At 41.1% G+C, this 22,406-nt stretch overlaps 1 protein-coding gene across 4 annotated transcripts in view; it reads right to left on the bottom strand.

Moving 5' to 3' along the window:
* Positions 1–5,921: 5,921 nt before the first annotated feature.
* LOC142391919 (NLR family CARD domain-containing protein 3-like) overlaps positions 5,922–22,406 on the bottom strand; it is a 35,997-nt gene continuing 19,512 nt past the window's right edge. For 2 of the 4 annotated variants that reach the window (XM_075478097.1, XM_075478099.1), the window contains 9 exons: positions 20,231–20,271; positions 20,074–20,135; positions 15,143–15,198; positions 14,015–14,229; positions 13,518–13,786; positions 13,095–13,211; positions 12,851–12,992; positions 10,809–10,855; positions 5,922–7,222 (listed from right to left, as the gene is read on the bottom strand). In XM_075478097.1, the coding sequence (XP_075334212.1) occupies positions 6,932–7,222; positions 10,809–10,855; positions 12,851–12,992; positions 13,095–13,211; positions 13,518–13,786; positions 14,015–14,229; positions 15,143–15,198; positions 20,074–20,135; positions 20,231–20,271 (1,240 nt within the window). In that variant the 3' untranslated portion in view covers positions 5,922–6,931. Of the gene's footprint in view, positions 7,223–10,808; positions 10,856–12,850; positions 12,993–13,087; positions 13,212–13,517; positions 13,787–14,014; positions 14,230–15,142; positions 15,199–20,073; positions 20,136–20,230; positions 20,272–22,406 lie in introns of those variants that run through there. The other 2 variants (XM_075478100.1, XM_075478101.1) reach the window with 2 other exon arrangements.

The raw sequence follows: 22,406 nt of genomic DNA, 5'->3' as shown, positions 1-22,406 counted from the left end.
AAACTTTTTCAGGGCAAGGGCTGTTTGTAGCCAGGCTACGTCTCCTGATGCGCTCTTGCTTGGTCGAGGTTTGTCTGAGATTTGTTGGTGTGTCAAGGGCTGTGTTATAACCGAACAGGATGTTTCCGACGGCCTAAACAAGACCGCGCAGATGGCTTTTAACTTTTAATATGGGGACAATATGGCATCAATACGCATCATCTAATGCAATGCCTATTATTTATCATGAAACCTCAATTCGGAAGTAATGGACCTAGCTTGTACCCAGCACTTTTCAAACCTTACTCAGGTTTATGGTAATTGTCCCCAGCACTTCTGAAATCAAACTGACGCCCATGCTTCTCAGAATATCAAAAGACCCTGTGTGGACAATGATCCTCGTGCCATCTGGATGAATGGTCGGCAAAATATCTATCACTTCCCTGACTGATGTATCAGAAAAAGTTATATTTTCCGTCTTTGCCATTCTGACATGCTGTGTTATAGAGTCCCTGATTAGAATGGTGCCTATTGCTTTTTGTGTGGAGGTGTGCATCGCTTCTGTAGTCCTCACCTTGGTTGTGGGATTTGGGATTCTCCTGATGATCTGGTTAGCCCTTGGCTGAGGTTTGGAGCCATTTCTCTTGTTTGTCTTCATGTTTGGGTTACATTCATCATCACACACTCTATTTGAAATCAACGGATCGTATTTATTATGCAATAGAACTTCAGGTGGCGGAGTGAGTGCTGGAGGTTTAGGTTTGGTGCTGGGTTTACCTCTGCGACGGACAACATGAGACCAGATCCTGGCTGGGGTTGATGATTTGGGTTTTGCACCAACACTGTTCCAGTGGGAGATGTCAGTCGGACTGTCCGGTTTGGAAGCTTCACCAGATATTCCAGTGTCATTTGGACACATCCAGGGAAGTGTGTCAGCCAGGGCTGCAGTGTGAGATTCCACATCAGCTGTGATCCCGTGTAGAAAGATCCGAGTTAGTCCTTTGGTACATGAAGGCTCCACAGCCTGCACATGAGCTACAATAGAGTCAATGAATTTCTCGTTGTTACGAATGTCTTGCAGCGTTTCAATCCTCTTCTCGAGCTGTGTTATCCTAACAGAGAGTAGCTCACTGATACTGCAGGGTGAGGAGAGATTGTTCTGTCCGATTCTCTTTGTAAACAGGAGGGCTAGTACCGTTTACAAATATACAATTAAAAGAATAAAAGAATAAAATTTATATCCAAGACTTGTGGAAAGAAGTAGAATGATTTAAAAGCGAATAAAGCTGTAAGCAGCAGGAGGATATGAGAGGCCATTTAGGACTTAACTATTGAGATACTCTCACACTCACTACTGAGACACTCTCACACATACTAATGAAACACTCTCACACTCACTACTGAGACACTATAACACATACTAATGAAACACTCTCACACTCACTACTGAGACACTATAACACATACTAATGAAATACTCTCACACTCACTACTGAGACACTCTCACACATACTAATGAAACACTCTCACACTCACTACTGAGACTCTCACACATACTAATGAAACACTCTCACACTCACTACTGAGACACTCTCACACATACTAATGAAACACTCTCACACTCACTACTGAGACACTATAACACATACTAATGAAATACTCTCACACTCACTACTGAGACACTCTCACACATACTAATGAAACACTCTCACACTCACTACTGAGACACTCTCACACATACTAATGAAACACTCTCACACTCACTACTGAGACACTCTCACACATACTAATGAAACACTCTCACACTCACTACTGAGACACTCTCACACATACTAATGAAACACTCTCACACTCACTACTGAGACACTCTCACACATACTAATGAAACACTCTCACACTCACTACTGAGACACTCTCACACATACTAATGAAACACTCTCACACTCACTACTGAGACACTCTCACACATACTAATGAAACACTCTCACACTCACTACTGAGACACTATAACACATACTAATGAAACACTCTCACACTCACTACTGAGACACTCTCACACATACTAATGAAACACTCTCACACTCACTACTGAGACTCTCACACATACTAATGAAACACTCTCACACTCTCACACACACACACACACACACACACACACACACACACACACACACACACACATATATATATAAATAAACACTAATATATGATAGAGAAGCAGATTGTGTACTACTCAGCTATTTTATTAAGTTGAAAAATGAAGAAATAATACATTATACATATAAGATAAAACACAATAGACAGAAGTTATATATCAGAAAAAATAATATCTATATCTACATATATCTCAGAAGAAATGAAAATCTATATCAGGATTGATTCAAATTGTCTTTATTAGATTTCTCAGAATCTGCCGGACGACAAACCCTGCGATGTAGACCAGAGCTATTTCCACCAGAGCACCAAACCTAGTGGGAAGATGGCTCATAGACATTCCCTCCTCAAAGCAACTTCCTACTTCTTCCTCATATCTTTGTCTTTGGGAAACCTTGAAAATAAAAACGTGAGATTCGACAAAGTCAACACAAAAACATTTTAAAAAGGAGGTCAAGCTTATTTTCTTCCTTCTTCTTCCATCAAATTTCTTAAGAGGGTTCAGGTCAACAAACTGTTGATCCATCCATCCATCCATCCATTATCTTCCGCTTCTCCGGGGGTCGGGTCGCGGGGGCAGCAGCTTGAGCAGAGAAACCCAGACGTCCCTGTCCCCGGCCACTTCCTCCAGCTCTTCCGGGGGGACCCCGAGGCGTTCCCAGGCCAGCCGAGAAACATAGTCTCTCCAACGTGTCCTGGGTCTTCCCCGGGGCCTCCTCCCAGTGGGACGGGCCCGGAACGCCTCACCAGGGAGGCGTCCAGGAGGCATCCTAACCAGATGCCCGAGCCACCTCATCTGACTCCTCTCGATGCGGAGGAGCAGCGGTTCTACTCCGAGCCCCTTCCGGATGACCGAGCTTCTCACCCTATCTCTAAGGGAGAGCCCAGACACCCTGCGGAGGAAACTCATTTCGGCCGCTTGTATTCGCGATCTCGTTCTTTCGGTCACTACCCACAGCTCGTGACCATAGGTGAGGGTAGGAACATAGATTGACCGGTAAATCGAGAGCTTCGCCTTCTGGCTCAGCTCCTTCTTCACCACGACGGGCCGGTGCAGAGCCCGCATCACTGCAGACGCCGCACCGATCCGTCTGTCAATCTCCTGCTCCATTCGTCCCTCACTCGTGAACAAGACCCCGAGATACTTGAACTCCTCCACTTGGGGAAGGATCTCATTCAAACTGTTGATAATAAACCAAAGCTGCTGAAAGTGTAAGTAAGCTTGTTTGCAAACTGTTCTACAGTCAGATGTTGTGTTGTCTGTATTTTTAAGTAAGTGGGGTGGGTGTGAGACATGAGAGGTATCTTACTCTTGTTAGGATGAAAGAATTACATGTGAACAATACAGCCTGTGTCATCTGTAAAATTTGCTGGTCAATGTTATACCACCAATATTTGCATTATTTCTACAATAGCATTCTTGTGTCAGTTGTAATCTAAGCCTGTGTTATGGAATTTATGATTTATAATGTCTCCGTTGACCTAATAGCCAGGTGAACACCGGCTATAACCATAGCTTAGCTTAATGTTTGCTGGCTACGATTTCGCCGGCGGACATAAGTACAGTACAATAATATTTTATTCACAAAATACAACCAATAATAATGTTGAATCTTACTTGTGAAAAGTAATCCCCCGACCCTGTTTGCAATCGTCTGCCGATTTGCACAGGAATACGCCGCACAGTGCTCTGGCATGTTGAATATTTTTTGGGGCTTTTTTATGCCTTTAATGATAGGACAGTGTGAGAGAGACAGGAAGCACGGGGCAGAGAGATGGGGAAGACACGCAGCAAAGGGCCGCTTGGTGCGGGAGTCGAACTGGGGCCCGCTGCATTGAGGACTAAGCCTCTGTACATGGGGCGGCGGCTTAACCCACTACGCCACCGACCGCCCCCATCTTGAATACTTTATGGGTGTCTATGGGTAGGATGGCCGCTCCAAGATTGCTGTTTTTTGCAAGCTCTTAGAGCATCCCCGCTGGACACCCATTTCTTGCCATTTCTGTGAGATATCATGATGTGTCTCTCCACTCATGAACATATCATTGATTATATGGATGTATGGCTCGAGTGAGGCCATTATAACGTGCTCTGGACCATACCGTGGAACTTTCTGTAGCTTCCACTTTTGGTGCAAGGATCGGTCTGTTTCATCTTTCCCCATGGTAACTGTCGCTGAGGATCATGGGAACGCTAAAACAGCCTTCATGCACGTATGTATGTACGAATGTGCGCACGCAACACAAAGACACCGCGGGAAATGGGGAAACCAATAACCCAAGAACGTAAATTAGATTTATTATTTCGTTTCGGTTTCCCTGTTTATTATTTGTTCTGTTTTGAGCTGAAAATAGGAAAACAAACACCAATATTCCATTTTTTGGTTAAACAGAAAAACGAAATTTTGACTCGTTTTTTCGTTTTTCTGTTTGCCAGATGAATGGAATAGTTGAATGATCGGATGATACACGGACCGTACACAGACCTAGGTAGTAGACTGCATTTATTTTAGTTAAGTGAAACTACAACAGCTGGTTGTTTGGGAGAACGTCATAGCCTATATAAATTATGATAGGCTACAAAAAAGTGATCACAGCCAAATATGACAAAAGATTAGGCTAGCCTTTCATTTCTGACAGCTGAACATTGCACATCTACTAACCTTAAAACAAAATAAACGAGAGCAACAACCGTCTTTTTTTTTCATCTTAAAAGATGTTTTATATTATTTTCATATAATTTGCTGATGGCAATTATAGAATGTGAGTGCTTGTGTTGTATTGAAAGCGAGGCTGGGTGTGTCTATGAATATAGACAACAGTGAGGGTTTTTTTTTAGGTGCTGTACAAGCAAATCATAGCGTCTCTGTACAATGACAGAAGACTTTAGGTAACACTTCACAATACTGACTGTGTATTAGAGTGTACATCCCATTCACTTATTTCCTACTTTGCCCGGACTTCCAGTGTAGCCTAACTCCTGGCCAATTCCCACCTTCTCCAGTCTTACAGCATAACTCGCCGCGACACTTACCATGTAATACGCGAAACTACCCCAACTTTTTGCTCTTTGCTCATGGCAGTTGTGTATGTATACATGTCAGCGGACAAGCTTCACCCTTATTCCAGGGATTTATTATGTTTTGTCTTACGATGCGTTCACACCAGACGCGGTCGCGCGACGTGATTACATACAAAGTCAATGCAAAGACGCGCAAAGACGCGAATAGACGCGGATACGAGTTATATATATATATATATATATATATATATAACATTTTCATATGTGAATGCATGAGTGTTTCAGATAGATACGTATAAATGTTTCACTTGTATGCATGCAAGCATTTCATATATATGTGTATATGACACGGAAGTATTTATGTATGCGTGTGTGTTTCTCATATGTATGTGTAAGTGTTTCAGACGAGTGTGTATAATGTTTTATATATGAGCGTGCATAGGTTTACAGAGTATGTATGTATGTGTGAGTGTTTCAATAGTGAGTGTGAGAGTGTCTCAATAGTTAAGTCCTAAATGGCCCCTCATAGGAGGAAGCAGAGACACGTCTGCACTCTTCAGAAGCAGGAAGTAAAACTACAAGGTAAGTTATGAGAATATGTATCATATAGGCTATCAGTTTCACCTTAACATACTTCACATTATGGGCTGTGTTACAGGTGACAAACAGAATGACTTTTAATATGTAGAATATGTGAATATATTAATTTCATTACATGAATTCTGCATAAATATCAGTTTTAATGACAGAAACCACCACAAGTACAAAATGTTGAACATGTTTATATACAAAGAAATAAACATAAGCAAATGATTATTGAAAAAGTTCAAGCGAAATAAAAAAAAACAAATCCTCTTACTCTCAGTATACAAACAAACTATAGATTATCTGCTTAAACTGAACGTCGACGACAAATTTCAGATGCACGTTGATGTTGAAATTGTGAGGGGATTTTGATGCCAATGTTGAAAATAATAAGAATACTACTCAATGACATTTCAGCACGTGATTAACCCAACAAAGTGTTAAAAATAAATAGTCTGCTATGGAATTAGTCAAAGTCAATGCAACAGCACATAGAATTGGATAACAGCCTTTGGCCAATGTTTTCCTTTTTGACGATTACGGGCAAGCTAAACATCGGCCGACACCAAGGTTAGATCGATACATCTTGGCAACCCGACTACAATTGTATAACTCATGGAATATTTTGAGAAGGTAAGGCTGATCCTTGCAAGGTAAATGAGCTCTGAGGACTCAAAAACATGAATAGTCAGTGAGGATCAGCTTCTCCGTTACAGGACCTCACTACCTAAAAACAGATTTTTCAGCAAATGACTATGGATATGTACATATATGTGTGTTTGTGTATGGTTATCTATGAATGTATTGTATAAAGCGTGCTTCCTTATGTTTAATCCTTGTTATGCACTCTGGGTTTACATGTAACGAAATGTCCCGTATAAAGGAAGTTGTCATTGCCAAGATATCATCTCCCACTCGTTTCCAAGGGGCAGTTACTGGTTGATTGTGAAATATTTTACTCCACTGGCTGACTTTGCCGGATTAATACGAGGTAAACATTTGCGTTACACATGCTCCAATACCACCTTAAGATCCCCATAAGTTTAACATCTGCATTGTAGAAAAAGGTGGACAGTTTACCCAAGACAATTAATCTTCTTTTTTCAGGACATTGTGTCTGAGACAGATGAGTGGCAGGAAGTTCACTATCCCAACGCTCCAAAACGTCCAACTGATGTCACCACTTCTCTCTCACGGTTGATCCTCTTTTCCGGTGCTCAGTTTTCTCAACTCAGCAACGAGAATATTTTGCTGCATGTACCCTAAAATGCTCTCCATCACCTTCACAGCTCCAGTCAAACCAAAACGTTTCACCATCAGAGAGACCACATCATGTCTTTTCACATTCGACAGATCTGCCTCTGCGATGGCTGGGATGTTGTTCCAAGATTCATCTGGTAGACACCAAACGAATTTGGCAAAGTCATCTTCTCTCAAAGCGTTCAGGATTTCAAGGAGGTCCTTCTTCTTCATCTTGGTTTTCTGGTAAAAAAAAAAAAAAATCAGAGACTAATGTCAGTCTAAAGAAAAGGTTTTAAATGGCTGGCGTACATCTTGCCACAAGTCTGTTTGAGAGTTTTCTGCACATGCCACCAGATGTTCAAGTGTTCATGTTTGAGGCAGATTTGGTAGAAATCCTTTTGCTCCTGTGTAATTTTAAAAATAAAAACAATCTGTGAGATTTATGAAATGTCACTTTGTAGAGTAAATAAACACTGTTCAAGTCTGGATACCACAGTACAGCACTGTCACCATTCTTTATATAAATTTAGAACCAAAACCCAACAGCTGGCAGGTCGTCAATGGCAGATGAAAAATAATCGGGCAGGTTTGAAAGGAACTTTTGCTTGATGCAGCTCTGATAGCTGCTGTAAAGATGAGGCGCTGGAGGGAACAGAGAGCGTGTACGATGGAGAGGACAGGGAGAACTTACTTTTAATTAAAGAAAGGAAGTCTAAAACCAATTCATGGTTTCTGTGTCCACTTGGGGGATGGAAATTCCATCACCTGCACCCTATGAGGGTCCACCAGTTCCTCCCTGCAGCTGACTGCATGCTCCCCAGAGATTTGCAACCACAGACTGTGCATGCATCAGTCTCCACACCATACAAATAAGAGCGTAGCAGATAAAATCATGGATGCTTGTTTTGTGGAGTGGCTTTGAAGAAAAATCACTGTTATCCACAGACTGATCACACATGCATGCACAGGTGACTCAAAAGGTACACGTCTCCCAATCAGTTCCCAGACAGACATAAGACAAGCTGGAACCTTCAAGTGAAAGAAAACTATGACATCTTCATAGAGCAATATTAAGGTCACACTGAGAATTTAGCCTTTTTTGCTCTTCAGCTCCCCCTACATGTGTGGGTTATAACAGCACTGTCATTAAAAACTAATGTGAAATGTGAGCCCTGCACATGTACGGCCATACGCATGAGTTTGTTGTCATGTTGACGTACTGAAGGGGCCACAAAGAGGCCATAAAAATGTCCAGCAACCATAAAACAAAACGATGTGTTGTGCACTGGAGTATCGCAGCTTCAGGGTGCTCCAGTGTCATGATCCATGCTTTTCCTGTCCTTTAGTTTCCTGTCTAACAGTATGATTATTTCTTCTTTGACTTCCTGGTATCTTCACTGCCCAGTTTGTTTTCTCTTGTCTGGTTGTTTTATTTATTTAGTCTTTTGTACTTTAAGTTAGTGATGGGAAATCAAAGCTGTCTGAACCACTGAATCAGTATGATTAGATTAGATTAGATTAGATAACTTTTATTGGTACCCAAAGGTAGATTTGATTTGCAGTCAAGTGAGCCTCACTCATACAAAACATTCAGAACATTTAGGACACACATAACATACAAGCAACCCACAATAAACATTTAGACAATACCAAAAGAAGCCAAGTGCATCCTATTAAAAAGATATGGTGTCACATGAAGTGACAGGGGTAATAAATAAAAGTAGATTGATAAATATGTGATAAAGGTATATAAATATATGATAAGAGGCAATTATGGGATTGATAAGTACATAGTAAAATAAGGTAACTGTGTAGGACAATAAAAATATGATAAAAACATGATCAAATACAGAAAATCACAGTCTGTGCTTGGAGGCTATATTATTAATTTCTCTTATTGCAGATGGGACAAAGCTTCCTCTGAAGCGTTTTGTTCTGCAGGCAGGTTGGCTATATCTGTGACCAGAGGGCAGGAGCTGGAACTCTTTATATAGTGGGTGGGAGACATCTTGTAAGATGGAGTCAGCTATCCTCCGCAACTGTCTATTGTAGAGGGCTTCAGGGCTAAGCTGTGGCTCTCCAATGAGCCTGCTGGACCACTTCACTATTTGGTTGAGGGAGTTTCTGTTTTTCAAGGACAGATTGTTGTACCAGCACACCAAGCAAAAGGATAAAATGGATTCAATAAAAGCACGATAAAAGAGAGTAAGTAATGTTCGGTCAATATGAAAATAGGACAGTTTTCTTAGACAGTGCAGACGTTGGTTGGCCTTTTTAAAAACAGTTTCGCAATTTGTCTCAAAAGTGAGCTTGTTGTCAATAGTGGTGCCAAGGTACTTATATTTGTCCACAGTCGCCACACTCTGGCCATTAATTTCTGTGGGCATCTGGGTCTGGGGGTGCTTCCTGAAGTCAATAATCATATCCTTGGTTTTCATGATGTTCATCTGTAGGAATGATTTGTCACACCAGTCTTTGAATTCCTCAACAATTGGGCCGTGGCTTGTCTCATTGCCGTGTAACAAACTTAAAATTACTGTGTCATCAGCATATTTAATAATTGATCTGCCAACTCTGTTGCTACGGCACATGTCTGTATATAAAATGAACAGCAGGGGGGACAGAACACTTCCTTGTGGCAATCCGGTAGAACTGCAGGTCTGATCAGACAGGGTGCCATTGATTCGTACCCTCTGTGTTCTGTTTATTAAAAAGTCTAAAATCCACCCCAAAAGGTTCTTGCTCAGATTGAATTCCTCCTCTAGCCTTTTCATCAGAACATGTGGTTGAATAGAGTTAAAAGCAGACATAAAATCAATAAATAAGAGCCGAGCATGAGTGCCTTTCCCTTCCAAATGTTTAAAAATCATATTTAAAAGGGTGGCTGTGGCATCTTCAACTCCCCTTTGTGGCCTATAGGCAAACTGCAGCACATCCATGTCAGGCTGAGTCCTCAACATGACAACAGTTTTAACTAATTTTTCAAAAGTTTTCATCACTATGGATGTCAGTGCTATGGGTCTGAGGTTATTTAGTATTTTAGGGGCGTTGGATTTAGGAACTGGGACCACCACGGCATCCTTCCAACATTTGGGCACATGCTGAGTTTGCAGGGACTTGTTGAATATGTGGTGGAATATTGGTGCCAGTTCTTTTGAGCATGTTTTGAGCAGGCGACTTCAGATGTCATCAGGACCTTGACTCTTGTTTGTTTTTGTGTGTGTGAATGCTCTCACAATGTCCTCTTCTCTTATAAAGCAGTTGTGTAGAAATGGTTCAGTGTTTTGAAGCATTTCATACAATTAAACACGGCGATATCTGCTGGCCAACCTTCAACACTGCATTTGAATGGAACAATAAAAGACGAGGTGTCCAACACTAATGTTCTATGTGCATTTTAACATTTTTGACAGTTTCTTTTAAAGATGTGAATAATATACTTGTGCTATAATAGAGATGTGCTTTTGCAAGATTGATATATATATTTACAAAATACAAACATTTGGAAAATAACTGGGAAATGCTTGTGCAACTTGGGATAGTTAGGATAAGAGTTATGGTGAGGCTGGGAAGGGGATTTTGGGTGGGTTCAAAGATTTTTACTATTTTAATTCTTCATTTGATGCCTCTGGACTGCTGTTTTCCACATTTTGATGCTTAAAACCATTCACCCTGGACTTTCTGCCATCCAGGGCAGTTCCAGGCAGTGTTCTTAAGGTTCACAAACTTCTCTTATTTACTTTACCTACAGGACACTTATTTGCCTGGCTTAGTAAATTTGTTTTCAATTAAAAAAAACACTGTGTCTGAACTGAGACCACCTCACCTGTGCTGGGACTCTGACCCTCACTGAAACATCCCTCTGTAGAGGATCTGTAAAGAAAACATAAAAAACATAACAAAACAGAATAAATACTGGTCAATAATTGAAAAACCTTTAAAAAAAGATCCCACAAGTCTTGAAATGAAAGTCACTTTTACTGTTGCTGTGTTTAATTATCCACTAATCCCACATTGCAGGTGTGGTTTAGTTGTTTGTAGTTAGGGTATAGTCCTATAGAATGTGTCTGCTAGAAGTTTCTGCTTAAAATACAACAAATATCATTAATTTTACTATGGTTTTAAACCTGTAGTTTATTGGGCTGTTCCAGTGCTCCTACTGTTAATCAAACTTCAAATCTGCTGCTCCCAAATCCCATTTCAGAGCGCTGAGCTTTTGGCATTAAACCTAGACCAGGGTTGACCACAGTTGTCAGTGTAGCCTCATAAATGTGCACCCTCTGTGCAGCCACTCAAAAGATGGCTTTTGAAAAAGTTCATGTATCTGTGGGTAATGATATATCATGACATAATCTTCTCCACATTTATCTGGGATCAGAAGGCTACAAGTTGTCCTTTATCTGGTTCCTGTTGTTGGTCTTCATGTCCTTGACTGACTTTGAAGTTGTTGAAGTAGTTGAATATATAACTATATATAACTATAATATATAACAGATATAACTTGCAAAATACCCCAACAGAGCAGCTCCGGATGTAGATATTTAAGCCACATGCCACATTGAGCTTATTCTTTATGGACTGAACATTAGCTGTTGGGCTCTGCAGAGAACTCTCACACACTCACTTCCTTTCTGTGTTTTATATTAGACAAAAACAACATGACAGCACAGTAACTTGCTTCAAATTGGTCGGAAGGTTTCCACCATTCCTGAATGTCCCACATAAATCATAGGCAATACAACTAAAGCCAAAGGTAACAGTATCCACATCTGCAATGAAAGTAGGGAATCTAAGTAACTTAAACACAGTATATAGGGTATCTATTGTATGAAATACAACTAAACTCAGGGTGAAAAGACCTCAGCAGCATAAAGTACAGTACAGGTTATTGGAATGAATCTGTAGCTTGAAATCATATGTAAGTAAATTTTGGTCATGGTCCTAAGACAGCAATGCATCACTATGTCAGCCAGTGGGCAGTTCCAGAACTTTGATTAGGAAGTTTCTCTTAACTCTGTATGAATGGATTGATCTGAAGCACCTGTTTGATGGGAGGAGCTTACAAAGAAGGTGTCCACGGTGGATATGTTGTTAATGATATTCTGTACCCTCCTCAGGTGAGTACTAGGAGGATATTCGGATGATGGCCGCTCTCACGCAACAATTTCCTGTTTCCATAAATTACTGCGACTGAAAGCCATACAGATCATCCAGATCACAGCAGATCTGTTCGAGGAACTTTTTCTGCTTGTATTTCATCCTTTAAACAGATTTAGTGCTTAATGATTACACCATGGTTTCTTGTTGAACTAAAGCTGAAATGTTCATCTTTAAAAAACATCTGCTAAATGACTAGATGCAATGAGAAAGTTGAGGATCTTATTGTGAGCTTTGCTGTAGTTGTTGCACAAGGCTTGCATGCCCTTTTGAGATTATTATCTGTAAAAGAGGCAGACCAGATTCTGGGGGAGGTAGCTCTCCTGATTTTCCTCAGTAAATAAAGACACTATGTGTTTTCAGACTGTGGGAACATTTCCATAAGTCTTTAAACTATTTGAGGCAGATCTCCTTTTTTGTGTAGGAACCACAGAAACTGTGGGCAAAAGTAGTTCAAAGAACTGTTTTATTGGGTCATCTTTATATCTTTGTTAGGTTTAAACCTCCTCACATTCAGCTTTGCAGTTGCGGTGATGTGATTAAAAAAAAAACGAGGTGATACAGTCTCAGGCAGCTTCACAGGGAGAAAGGGGGCAAATAAACACATTTTCAAACTGAAACACATTGATAACTTTGACTGGAAAAGGGAACTAAATGGGATTTAATCCTTTCAAAATATCCCAGTATCAGCAGGAGAGTGAAGCTTTTTACCTGTTGGAAAAAAACCACATTTCCAAACTTCCATCCTGTTTTTATCTTGGACCATCAAAGTCACTTTCTTTGGCATCTCAGTCAGGAAAACCTGAAATGTTGGAAGGTAATTTCGTCCTGTCTTAATGCGAAACTGTACACTCTGAAAACAAACAGAAACACGTCATTATGTCAACATTATTGCTTCTAAACTGTGACTCTATTATTAACACAGTTGTGTGCTGTGACTTGGCCTACCTCTTACCTCAGGCTGTATCATCAAGGCTTTGGGTTCACAGTGGACACTGTAACTTTGACCATAGGTGAGAAGACAGTCAGCGGGGATCTTGATTTGCTCAGAATTGTCATGCTGAGCAGCAACCTTCAGCAGCAGGACATTTTTATGGAACAGAAGCAATTATGAGGGCAGAAATATATATTCTCTGAAAAAAGGTTAAGAAACTGAACAGAGACCTGGGATAAATAATACTAATTAGTTATTAAAAAGACACAACAGCAGTGCTCTGATATTGACAATGAATAAAAAAGAATTAGCAATGAGAATCACACCATCTAACAGTTTCAAGCTATGAACAGGATTTCCATTCAGAGCTGACAACATAATGAAAGAGTGACTGAGCAGAGGTATTCCGGTTCATCAGGTGTAATACACATCTTTTAGCTTTACCTCTGACAGAGGGATGTTCTCCTGCAGCACAAACACATCCAGTGTTCGAGGCTCTCTAACTGGAGTTCTGAGGAACAGCAGGATTTGGCCGTTTACTGGCTCAGTGATTTTCAGAAATCTGAGGAGAGCATCCCAGAGGACGCCAAAGGAGGATAGGTGGGGGACGTTCACAACTACATGAGTGTCTGTAATCTTCAGTGGCTTCAGGATGGTCATTCCATCAGAATCACTGATGTGTGCAACAGTCAACAGGCCATCGGAGCGCAAGGCTGTGAAAACACAAAGCTGTTAAACTTCTGTCCTTTCTATTTTTGTGCTATCAACAAGCCTACCTCTATCCTTTGCCTACAAATTTTTTCTTTTCTGTTTTCTAATCATTTATTTGGTCTCATGTGGATTTACAATGCCATGTTTTCTGGCACTTTAGTGAATGAATGACAAACTTTTAAACAAATCTTTGCAACTTTATGAAGCATTGAGGACAGGACAGTACTCACCATTTTTTGTTTCACAGTGTGGGAGGTGGAGCTGACGGACTGCACCCTCAGAACACGTGATGTTGAACAGCAGCCCTGCGGGGGTCTTGCCAGCTGACTCTAGGAGACTGTTGGGCCACTGGACAGTCCTGTACAGCAGCTCTGTCTTCTGAGTCACAACAAACACCATTCTAGTCAGAGTACACTGGAACGTACCTGGACCAGGACACCTGAACCTGTAAGACATGGAAGGGCTTGGTGATTTCAAAATTATGAATGTTTGAAAATCAGAAACGGTTTAGAGAGGCAAGGAGGGTGGGCCTGATGGCTTAAGTCTGTCTGTCAGTCAGTCAGTCAGTGGTGCCCCATGATTAATGATCAATTATTATTAGTTACTATAATGAACTATTTTCACCAAATGTTTTTTCTCGAATATGAATAACTTATTAATCACTGCTAACAACTGAACCAGCTCCTGGTAGCCCCCCAAACAGAAGAGTGAATTTAATGGGTTCAAATTGAGTCAACCAAAAAACAAATCAAATTATTCCACAATATCTTGCTGTAAATCAAGCTTTGTCATTATCTGAAATATATCTGCCAGGGAAATCTGTGCATGTATAAGAATAATTTGTAAATTTAAAGAAAAAAATGCATTTGTAAAAAACTAAAACACAAAATTTCATTCTAAATTACACAAGCAGTTGAGAAATTTTGAGAGCATCTGTTTACAGACACAAGGCATAGAACTGCATGTAAAACAAAAGCTCCCACACTGTGTGTGACTCTGAAGGTAGAGTGCAAATTCTAAACCTTTTCTCTATGAAAACACTTCTTCAGTTCCTGTCTTCCCTCTCTGTGTGGGATAAACAAAGTTCTGAACAATGCACAAAATTGGAGAGGACAAAAGTCTAAGGCTACGAAAACAGCAGTGGCTGAAATGTGGAGAGCTGAATCTTGATCAGCTCCAGATATGCCACACAGATATGTCATAGGAGCACCCAATCCCACAATATTCTACTTAAAATGTGACTTAATACTGTTAAAATGCAGCAAAAAAGTGAAACAGAGTTGAGGAGAATCTTACTGTGATTCATGAGCGAACCATTTAATTACAAAGAAAACTACTAAAAACAACAATTAAATTACCTGTATGAGATTGGTGAACATTTAGTTTCCATTTCAGGTGTAAAGCTGGATGGAAGCTGCAATTCAGGAACAATATTAATCAGGTTATGTTAAATAACCTACCTTTACAAAAAATATTCAATTGGAGTCCAAATCTATCTAAAGCATGATCTACAGTTCAAACATTATACAGTTTAAAGTAGCATTTAATGTGATGTGTAAGCTTGATGCAGCCAGACAAGATAAAACTGCTCAGTGCACAGACTGTAAATAAATTATGGATGAGGCTAGTGCTGGGCGGTATACCGGTTCACACCGAATACCGGTTTATAATTTCGTGATGATATGAATTTTTAATATACCGCCATACCGGTGTATTTGATTACACAACGGGGGGAACGCTGCGTCGCGCGACATTGTTTGAGACGGGACCCTTTTCAGTGTTGCGCTTCTAAACACGCATGTTTACTGTCGATGGGTGCAAGGTGGTAATAAGCACTTGCGTAAGGTGAAGGTGGATAGGATAGACATGGAAAGTTCTGAAATCGAAGCTGCAGAACTAGTAGAACATGCTGACACAGAAGAACTTGTGCCAAAAAAAGGAGCCGGTGTTCTGTCGATTTCTCCTACTTGTCGAGAATTGCTACTTTGTGGTTTTGCGCATGCGCCGAGCCGAGCCGATTTTCTAAGTTTCGTTTTCACGCCCATAATGTTTTGCTACCCTGCGTCTTGGTGTGTAACTGTAACATCCTCAAAATCCTGATGTTTTCTCTTTTGGAAGACATGCAAAGTAATAAAACACTTATCGTATTAACAAGCAGTTAGCTTAACATGCACAAATGGGGTGTCTGAAATATGGCGCATATTTGAGCATGTTGAATAAGTGGAAGGCGCCTATGAAAGTTACGTTATCCATGAGGCAGCGGCTTTTCTCTCTCACAATAAATACACAATTTTTCTCTTCTATATAAAAACATTAATTAATAACAGCAATGCTGTTTTTAGGAATGGAAGAAAACTGGACTACAGTTCACAAGTACCTTTCTGAGGGACACTTCTGTCTTTATTTAGGTGACTCTGCTCCATCATTGTCATGAATGCATTGAGAACAGGGGGAGCATTATTTAACAGGGTGTTATTGGATTATCAAAATGTGCTACCCTCTTAAATATTGATTAGAAAATGTTATGAACATGCTGCCATTCATCTTACAGTGGCAGTGAGGTGATAAGTCGTTTTACATGAATGCATTGAGAAGGGAGAGCATAATTTAACAGGGTGTTATTGGACTATCAAAATATGCTACCCTCTTAAAGCTGCCGTCGGCAACTTTTTTTTAGTCATATTAGCTTGAACTGTCATGGGATTCTGGAAGTAAAATATTAAATAGGCTGTTTAGGAAAAATCCCGAATTCTGTAGCTCCCTCTGAAGCCTGTAATCGTGCCTGCAAAAATCGAGCGCTCCCGGCTGTTTTTAACCAATCACGTTAGGTTTATTATTTATCTATTATCTGAGCAGAACAGTCACCAACCACGTCTTCCATGCTGAGCATGAGTCTGCCCCCAGCTTGTGTGCGCTCACACTGGTGTGAACTCACGTGCACAACCTCGTCCACAGAGGGGGAGGGACCTGAAAGTTGTATCAGTTCGAATTTTCCGACTTTAGACTCGGATTTTGAAAACCTGCCGACGGCAGCTTTAAATAAATCAATTTCATTACACTTTTTATAATTACACACGAGAGACAAAAAAAACGTACTTGACTGTAAATAAATGACTTTATTTGATATACAGAGGTAGAAACCCATCAAGTAGCATTTCTCGACGAAGTAGCACAAATCAACAGAACTCCGTGTCTGTAGTTTGGAAGTTTTTTGGTTTAAAAAAATCCGACGTCGACCAAACAACCATTTTATGCAAGTGTTGTCGGGCTACAGTTGTCGCTGGAGGTGGCAACACGAGCAATTTGCTCCATCACCTTAGCTGTAAGCATGTCTTAGAATATCAAGAATGCATGAAGTTAAGGTCAGCATCCGCCACATCAGCAGGTAACACGGGGAAAGCAAAAGAAAAGTGGAGCCAAATGTCACTTCAAGACGCACAGTAAAAGTTCTGTATTTTGACAGCAATTGTGTTTGCGTTCCGATTCTTCACTTCATTAGAATCATGAGTAGCACTTCTTTGTAAACAGCATCATTTTGTTGGGCGTTATTCTATGACGGTAAAATAGACCATCCTAAGTTAATCTACTGCAGTAATAGGAGGGTTTCAGTTACGTCATCACGGGAGCGCACGAATTTAGGCTGGTGGGCAGGAAGCTTGACTACAATAACAACAACATGGAGATGAGTGGTGGTTTGGAGCCGGCATATAGGGAAAGGTATTTGGCTTTAGTAGGGAAATACATTGGTCGTGACCCATATTTAATAAAAATGTCTGAATTTTCGCAAGACCGGAACGATTTGCCGAAAATAGAGGCTGTGGACATGACGAGCTACCTGGTTCTCCAGACGTCTTACTACACCAAGCAACAGATGAAGGCCCACAAAGGTTTGGAGGCATACAACTATTACCACAGCGGATGGATCAGCAAACTCGGAGTAAAACGTCTACAGAATGATTGTGTTTTGGTGTTGGCCAGGGTAAGTTTGTTTTCTGTGTTGTTTATGGTGCATTATCCCAGTGGAAAATGCAGTGTGTAGTGCAGGGCTGGGCAGTAAAGCAGAACTTAAAATGTTGAATGCCGAGCTGTGAATGTTGGCACTCAAATAACAATAAAAAATGTTTATGTTTTGATAAAATGCCGAGATCCAAATATCCAAATGCTGACATTGTGTCTTTGTTAGCCTAATGCACAAGAGAGAGAGAGAGCGAGCGATTCTGTTGTCAAGAACTTGGGAGCTAATGTGCCCTGTTAGCACTTAAGCACTTCGTGGATACTACTGAAACGTGAAGATTGTGACGACGGTACAAATTTGTTTGTTTAGATCAACCACTCTCAGAGATCGCATGAAACACTGATGACGGTGTCTTAGCTCTGTGTTTTGGTAACCCAGCTTGACAGTCGGAGCCCAGTCCACTGACTCAGTAGCTAACAACGCGCTGGGGCAGCCTTCAAAACAAAGCCCAAACGTAGCCCGTATTACATTACTGTTGACTGGCATTTAACAACATAATCCTTTACTGCACTACTACAAAACAGTTAGATTTCGCGCATACCTTTGACGAAGTGGTCACCGCAGACACAAGCATTTGCAGATTCAGCTCCTCCAGTCTGTAAACGTAGGTTAGCTATCCACTTTTTGCGGCGTTGTTCTGTGAGTTTTTTCCATTTCTCACCTCTATGGGCGATTATCTTAGGTACTCGATAGTAAGCCTTTCCCTTCTCTCGGTTAGACCGATTGCAACATCCAAAAACGGCACAAAACTGAGGCATTTTGGGAAAAAAAGTGGCAGACAAAACATAGTGTTTTCAATGGGCTCCAGCTCAGGTTGCCCACCACTTAGGTTCGCGCGCTTAGAAAATACGGAAGTGACGTCAAGTGAAACCCAGCTATTCTGTTCTCAATCTGTAGAAAATGCTGTGAACACCTAATTATGCATGAAAAAAAAATACTGTGATATGTATTTTTGGTCATATCTCCCAGCACTAGATGAGGCTATCATGACAAGACTATCCCAGCGATCACTGGACAATAGGAGGGTTTCACGTGACGTCACAGTGCTGCATCGCGAACGCGCGAAATCCAGATGGATGTCAGGAAGTGAATTCTGCCCATAGAACTGCAAGCAAGATGCCCGTGTTTTGTGCTGTTTACGGCTGCTCCAACCGTTCTACCCGTGAAAAGGACAAAAGTTTTTTTTAGAATACCAAAGGTGGTCGTACACAAAGGTGAGAAATATAAAAAGCTAACAGAACAACGCCGTAAAAAATGGATTTTAAACTTACGTCTGCAGTCGGGAGGAGCAGAGTCTGTTTACTCGTGTCTGCAGCGACCACTTCGTCAGAGGTATGTTTGCTAACTGCTAACTTTGTTTTTGTGGCTCTGTTTATATAGCATTGGGTTGTTGTTAAATACTCATTTACTTAGTAATGATTATTAAGTTTCCGGTAGTCTAATATGGGCTTCATTGTGACTTTTTAGGCGTCCCTAGCGCTTGGGGTGACGTTGAGTCGGTAGACTGGGCTCCGACGGTCAAGCTCGGTTATGAAACCACTAAGCCGAAATCCAAGGCATCTCTTCAACGAGAGCAAAGGATAATCTACTGTTCCATTCCCACTGATGCCCTCTGATTGTGGGTTGTCAGCTGGATGCTCGGCTGTCTGCATCAGATCTGCGCTCATACCCGGGCTCTCAGCTGTCTGTTGGAGATCCAACATAGCCACTGCACATGCCGACCGTGTTTGTTGCTCAAGTCCTCCTTGAGCTTCATCCTTTGCTCTCGTTGAAGAGATACAATTCTGACATCTGGAAATACTGGAAAAGCCAATTGTATGTGGGCCTATCCCCAATCTGATTTTTAATGAAATGATTGTCTCTGTGTGTGGGGTGGGGGGTTGTATGTCTTTTAATGTCTTTTTAATGTATTGCATATTCTTATCTGGACCTTGAGTCTGTGAAATAAAGTTTATTATTATTATTATAAATTTTTGACAGAGCCTAATTCAAAGATTTATTTGGGATTTATTTTTCTTGGTTCTTGGAAACATTTTACCTCTCATCAGAAAGGCTTCTCGTTGCCCTTATTGAAGCTCTCAGGATTACCAAGACTTGGATAATTTGGAGAATATTGGCTTTATGTCTGACAACAATTTTTTTTACGTTACTGCACACAAAGGTTACAGAAGCTCCAAGTTTTAGTAAATATAGATGGGTATATATATAAACACCAGCTGAGTGTTACAGCCCTTAAATCTGTATGGAACAAAGAAATAGTCTTTTGTCTCTCACCTCCATCAGTTCTGTGTCATCCTCAGACAAATCAGACTTGAATGTTTTGATGTCAGTGACACCTGAGAGGAGAAGAAAAAAAAATATTACGGAAATGTCAAAAGTTGAGGTTAAATTCAATGGATTCATTATAAGGAGACACATCTTCAATACTCACAGGTTTGGCCTCTTGAGGCTTTAACTGCACCTCCATCAGTTCTTCAAAGACAAACAGCAGTTAATAGAAAACTGTAAGTAAGACTGCAAGTAAGACTGTAAGTTGTTTTTTAAGGATCTTATCTGCCTTTAATGGTTGCTCATGGACATAAATACAACATACCATCAGGTTATAGATGCATATTGTTACAGATAAATGTTTTGTGGAGAGACTTAAAGGGGCATTTGAAGCGCAATCCCATTGCTAGAGGTTGTCAAATACTGACAGTAGGACACAGACAGGTGCAAATCGGCGCTCCCTGTGCGGCGATTGCGCTGTTTGCGCAGCCTGTCATGCTGGCAGGAACTTCACCGGCAGCGAAGCAAAACATAGCAGTGCTTATGAAGACGGAAAAAAAGTGGGGTTGGTAAAGCCACAAAATGGTGCGGGAATACTACATGTTGTTACATGGCCAGTAATATTGTTGTAATGTTTTAAATACTTGAATGCAGTTTTTCTAGAGAAGATAATTGCTTTGTATATGGGAGTATCGTCCATTGACTCTTTTGGGCTTTCACATGCGCGTGCATACCAACAACAGGTAAGTGACAGGCTGTTTATAAAGTTGTTTTGTAACGTCCCCATGCCAGTAATGTAAGAACCATGCATATGGTTTTGATGGTAAGACTTGTGACTTTATTGTCGGATGGTTTATAAAGTGGTGTGACGTTTCTGCAGTGTGCCAGTTGTTGTTTTACGTGGAAGGTTTAGAATTTGCCCCTTAGCCTCCACGTATTTGGCTAGCATGACAGGCTGCGCAAACAGCGCAATCGCCGCACAGGGAGCGCAGATTTGCACCAGTCTGTGTCCTACTGTCAGTATTTGACCACCTCTAGCAATGGGATTGCGTTTCAAATGCCCCGGAGTGGTCCTTTAATTAAGTGTCCTCTTCTCTGTTTTTTCTGCGACTGATAAGACAGCTGTTTTTTAACATTAAAAATAATTCTGTGATGGCTCTCAGAAGCAGCGCATTAGTCATAGTGCAGTCTGAACAACCTCAAGCTGTACCCTTCCACATCACTCCTGAAATGTCTGTCATGTTCCATGGTGCAAATGATTATCATTTATTATGGGCTGTCTCTCCAAAACTATGAAACTTTACAACTATGCCAAAGTTTTAATTATTGTGCTGAAATCAAAAGGGCAAACAAACTGTTCTGCCACTTACAGAGAGAGGATACAGTATTTGCCTGTTTTTGTGGGTGTATTCAAGGTAAACACAAGAAACTTGTGCTAAAGAAAAAAAATTTAAAAAATAAAAAAGGACCAGACTCAGTGAGTAATTCCCTATACTCCCCATATAGACCAGTGAGCAGTGCTGACCAACATATCATTTGGGTCATCAGGTGGGAACCTCCTTTCATCAGTGTTTCGTCTAGTTGGGCCCACGACACCTCCAGGAGGCTAGACAATGACCACTGGCGCCCAAGAGTCACGCCCCTAATGCCAGCCATCACTGCTCCTCACACCACAACAACCATCTTTTTTTTTCCTCCCACAGCCACAAGCTACCTCAGCCTCTTCACCAACTGCACACCAGTAACAGCGGGGTGGGGATGCAAACCCTGGTTTGGGTAGGGGGAGAAATAAAAGAGGTAAGATAAGCAGGAATGGGATTCAAACCCTGGTTCGGGTAGGGGGTAATGAAAATATAGAGGGTGCCAGTGCCAGAGGTGGAGGCAGGACAAGACACACTAGCAGATTCAGCAGACAAACTCACCTAAACAATCCTACAGTCACTAAGAACGCCAGCAAAATCAAAGCCATACACCTCACTCTCACCAACTGCACACCAGTCACAGCGGGGTGGGGATGCAAACCCTGGTTCGGGTAGGGGGAGAAATAAAAGAGGTAAGATAAGCAGGAATGGGATTCAAACCCTGGTTCGGGTAGGGGGTAATGAAAGTATAGAGGGTGCCAGAGGTGGAGGCAGGATAAGACACACAGATTCAACAGACAAACTCACCTAAACAGTCCTATAATCAGCAAAAATGCCAGCAAAAACTAAAATCACCCAAAATGGCCGCCTGTTTTCAAAAGGATCACATGGGCCAAACCCTCCACTTAAATATCTTGAATTTCTTCTTTGCTTTTTCCAAAAGTCTGTTTACCCTAAGTGCTGCCCCTGCTGGGCCCC

Source organism: Odontesthes bonariensis, chromosome 11 (genome assembly GCF_027942865.1).
Source record: "Odontesthes bonariensis isolate fOdoBon6 chromosome 11, fOdoBon6.hap1, whole genome shotgun sequence".
NCBI lineage: Eukaryota > Metazoa > Chordata > Actinopteri > Atheriniformes > Atherinopsidae > Odontesthes > Odontesthes bonariensis.
The sequence above is the reverse complement of the archived record's forward strand: the minus strand, read 5'-3'. Positions and strand labels throughout refer to the sequence as shown.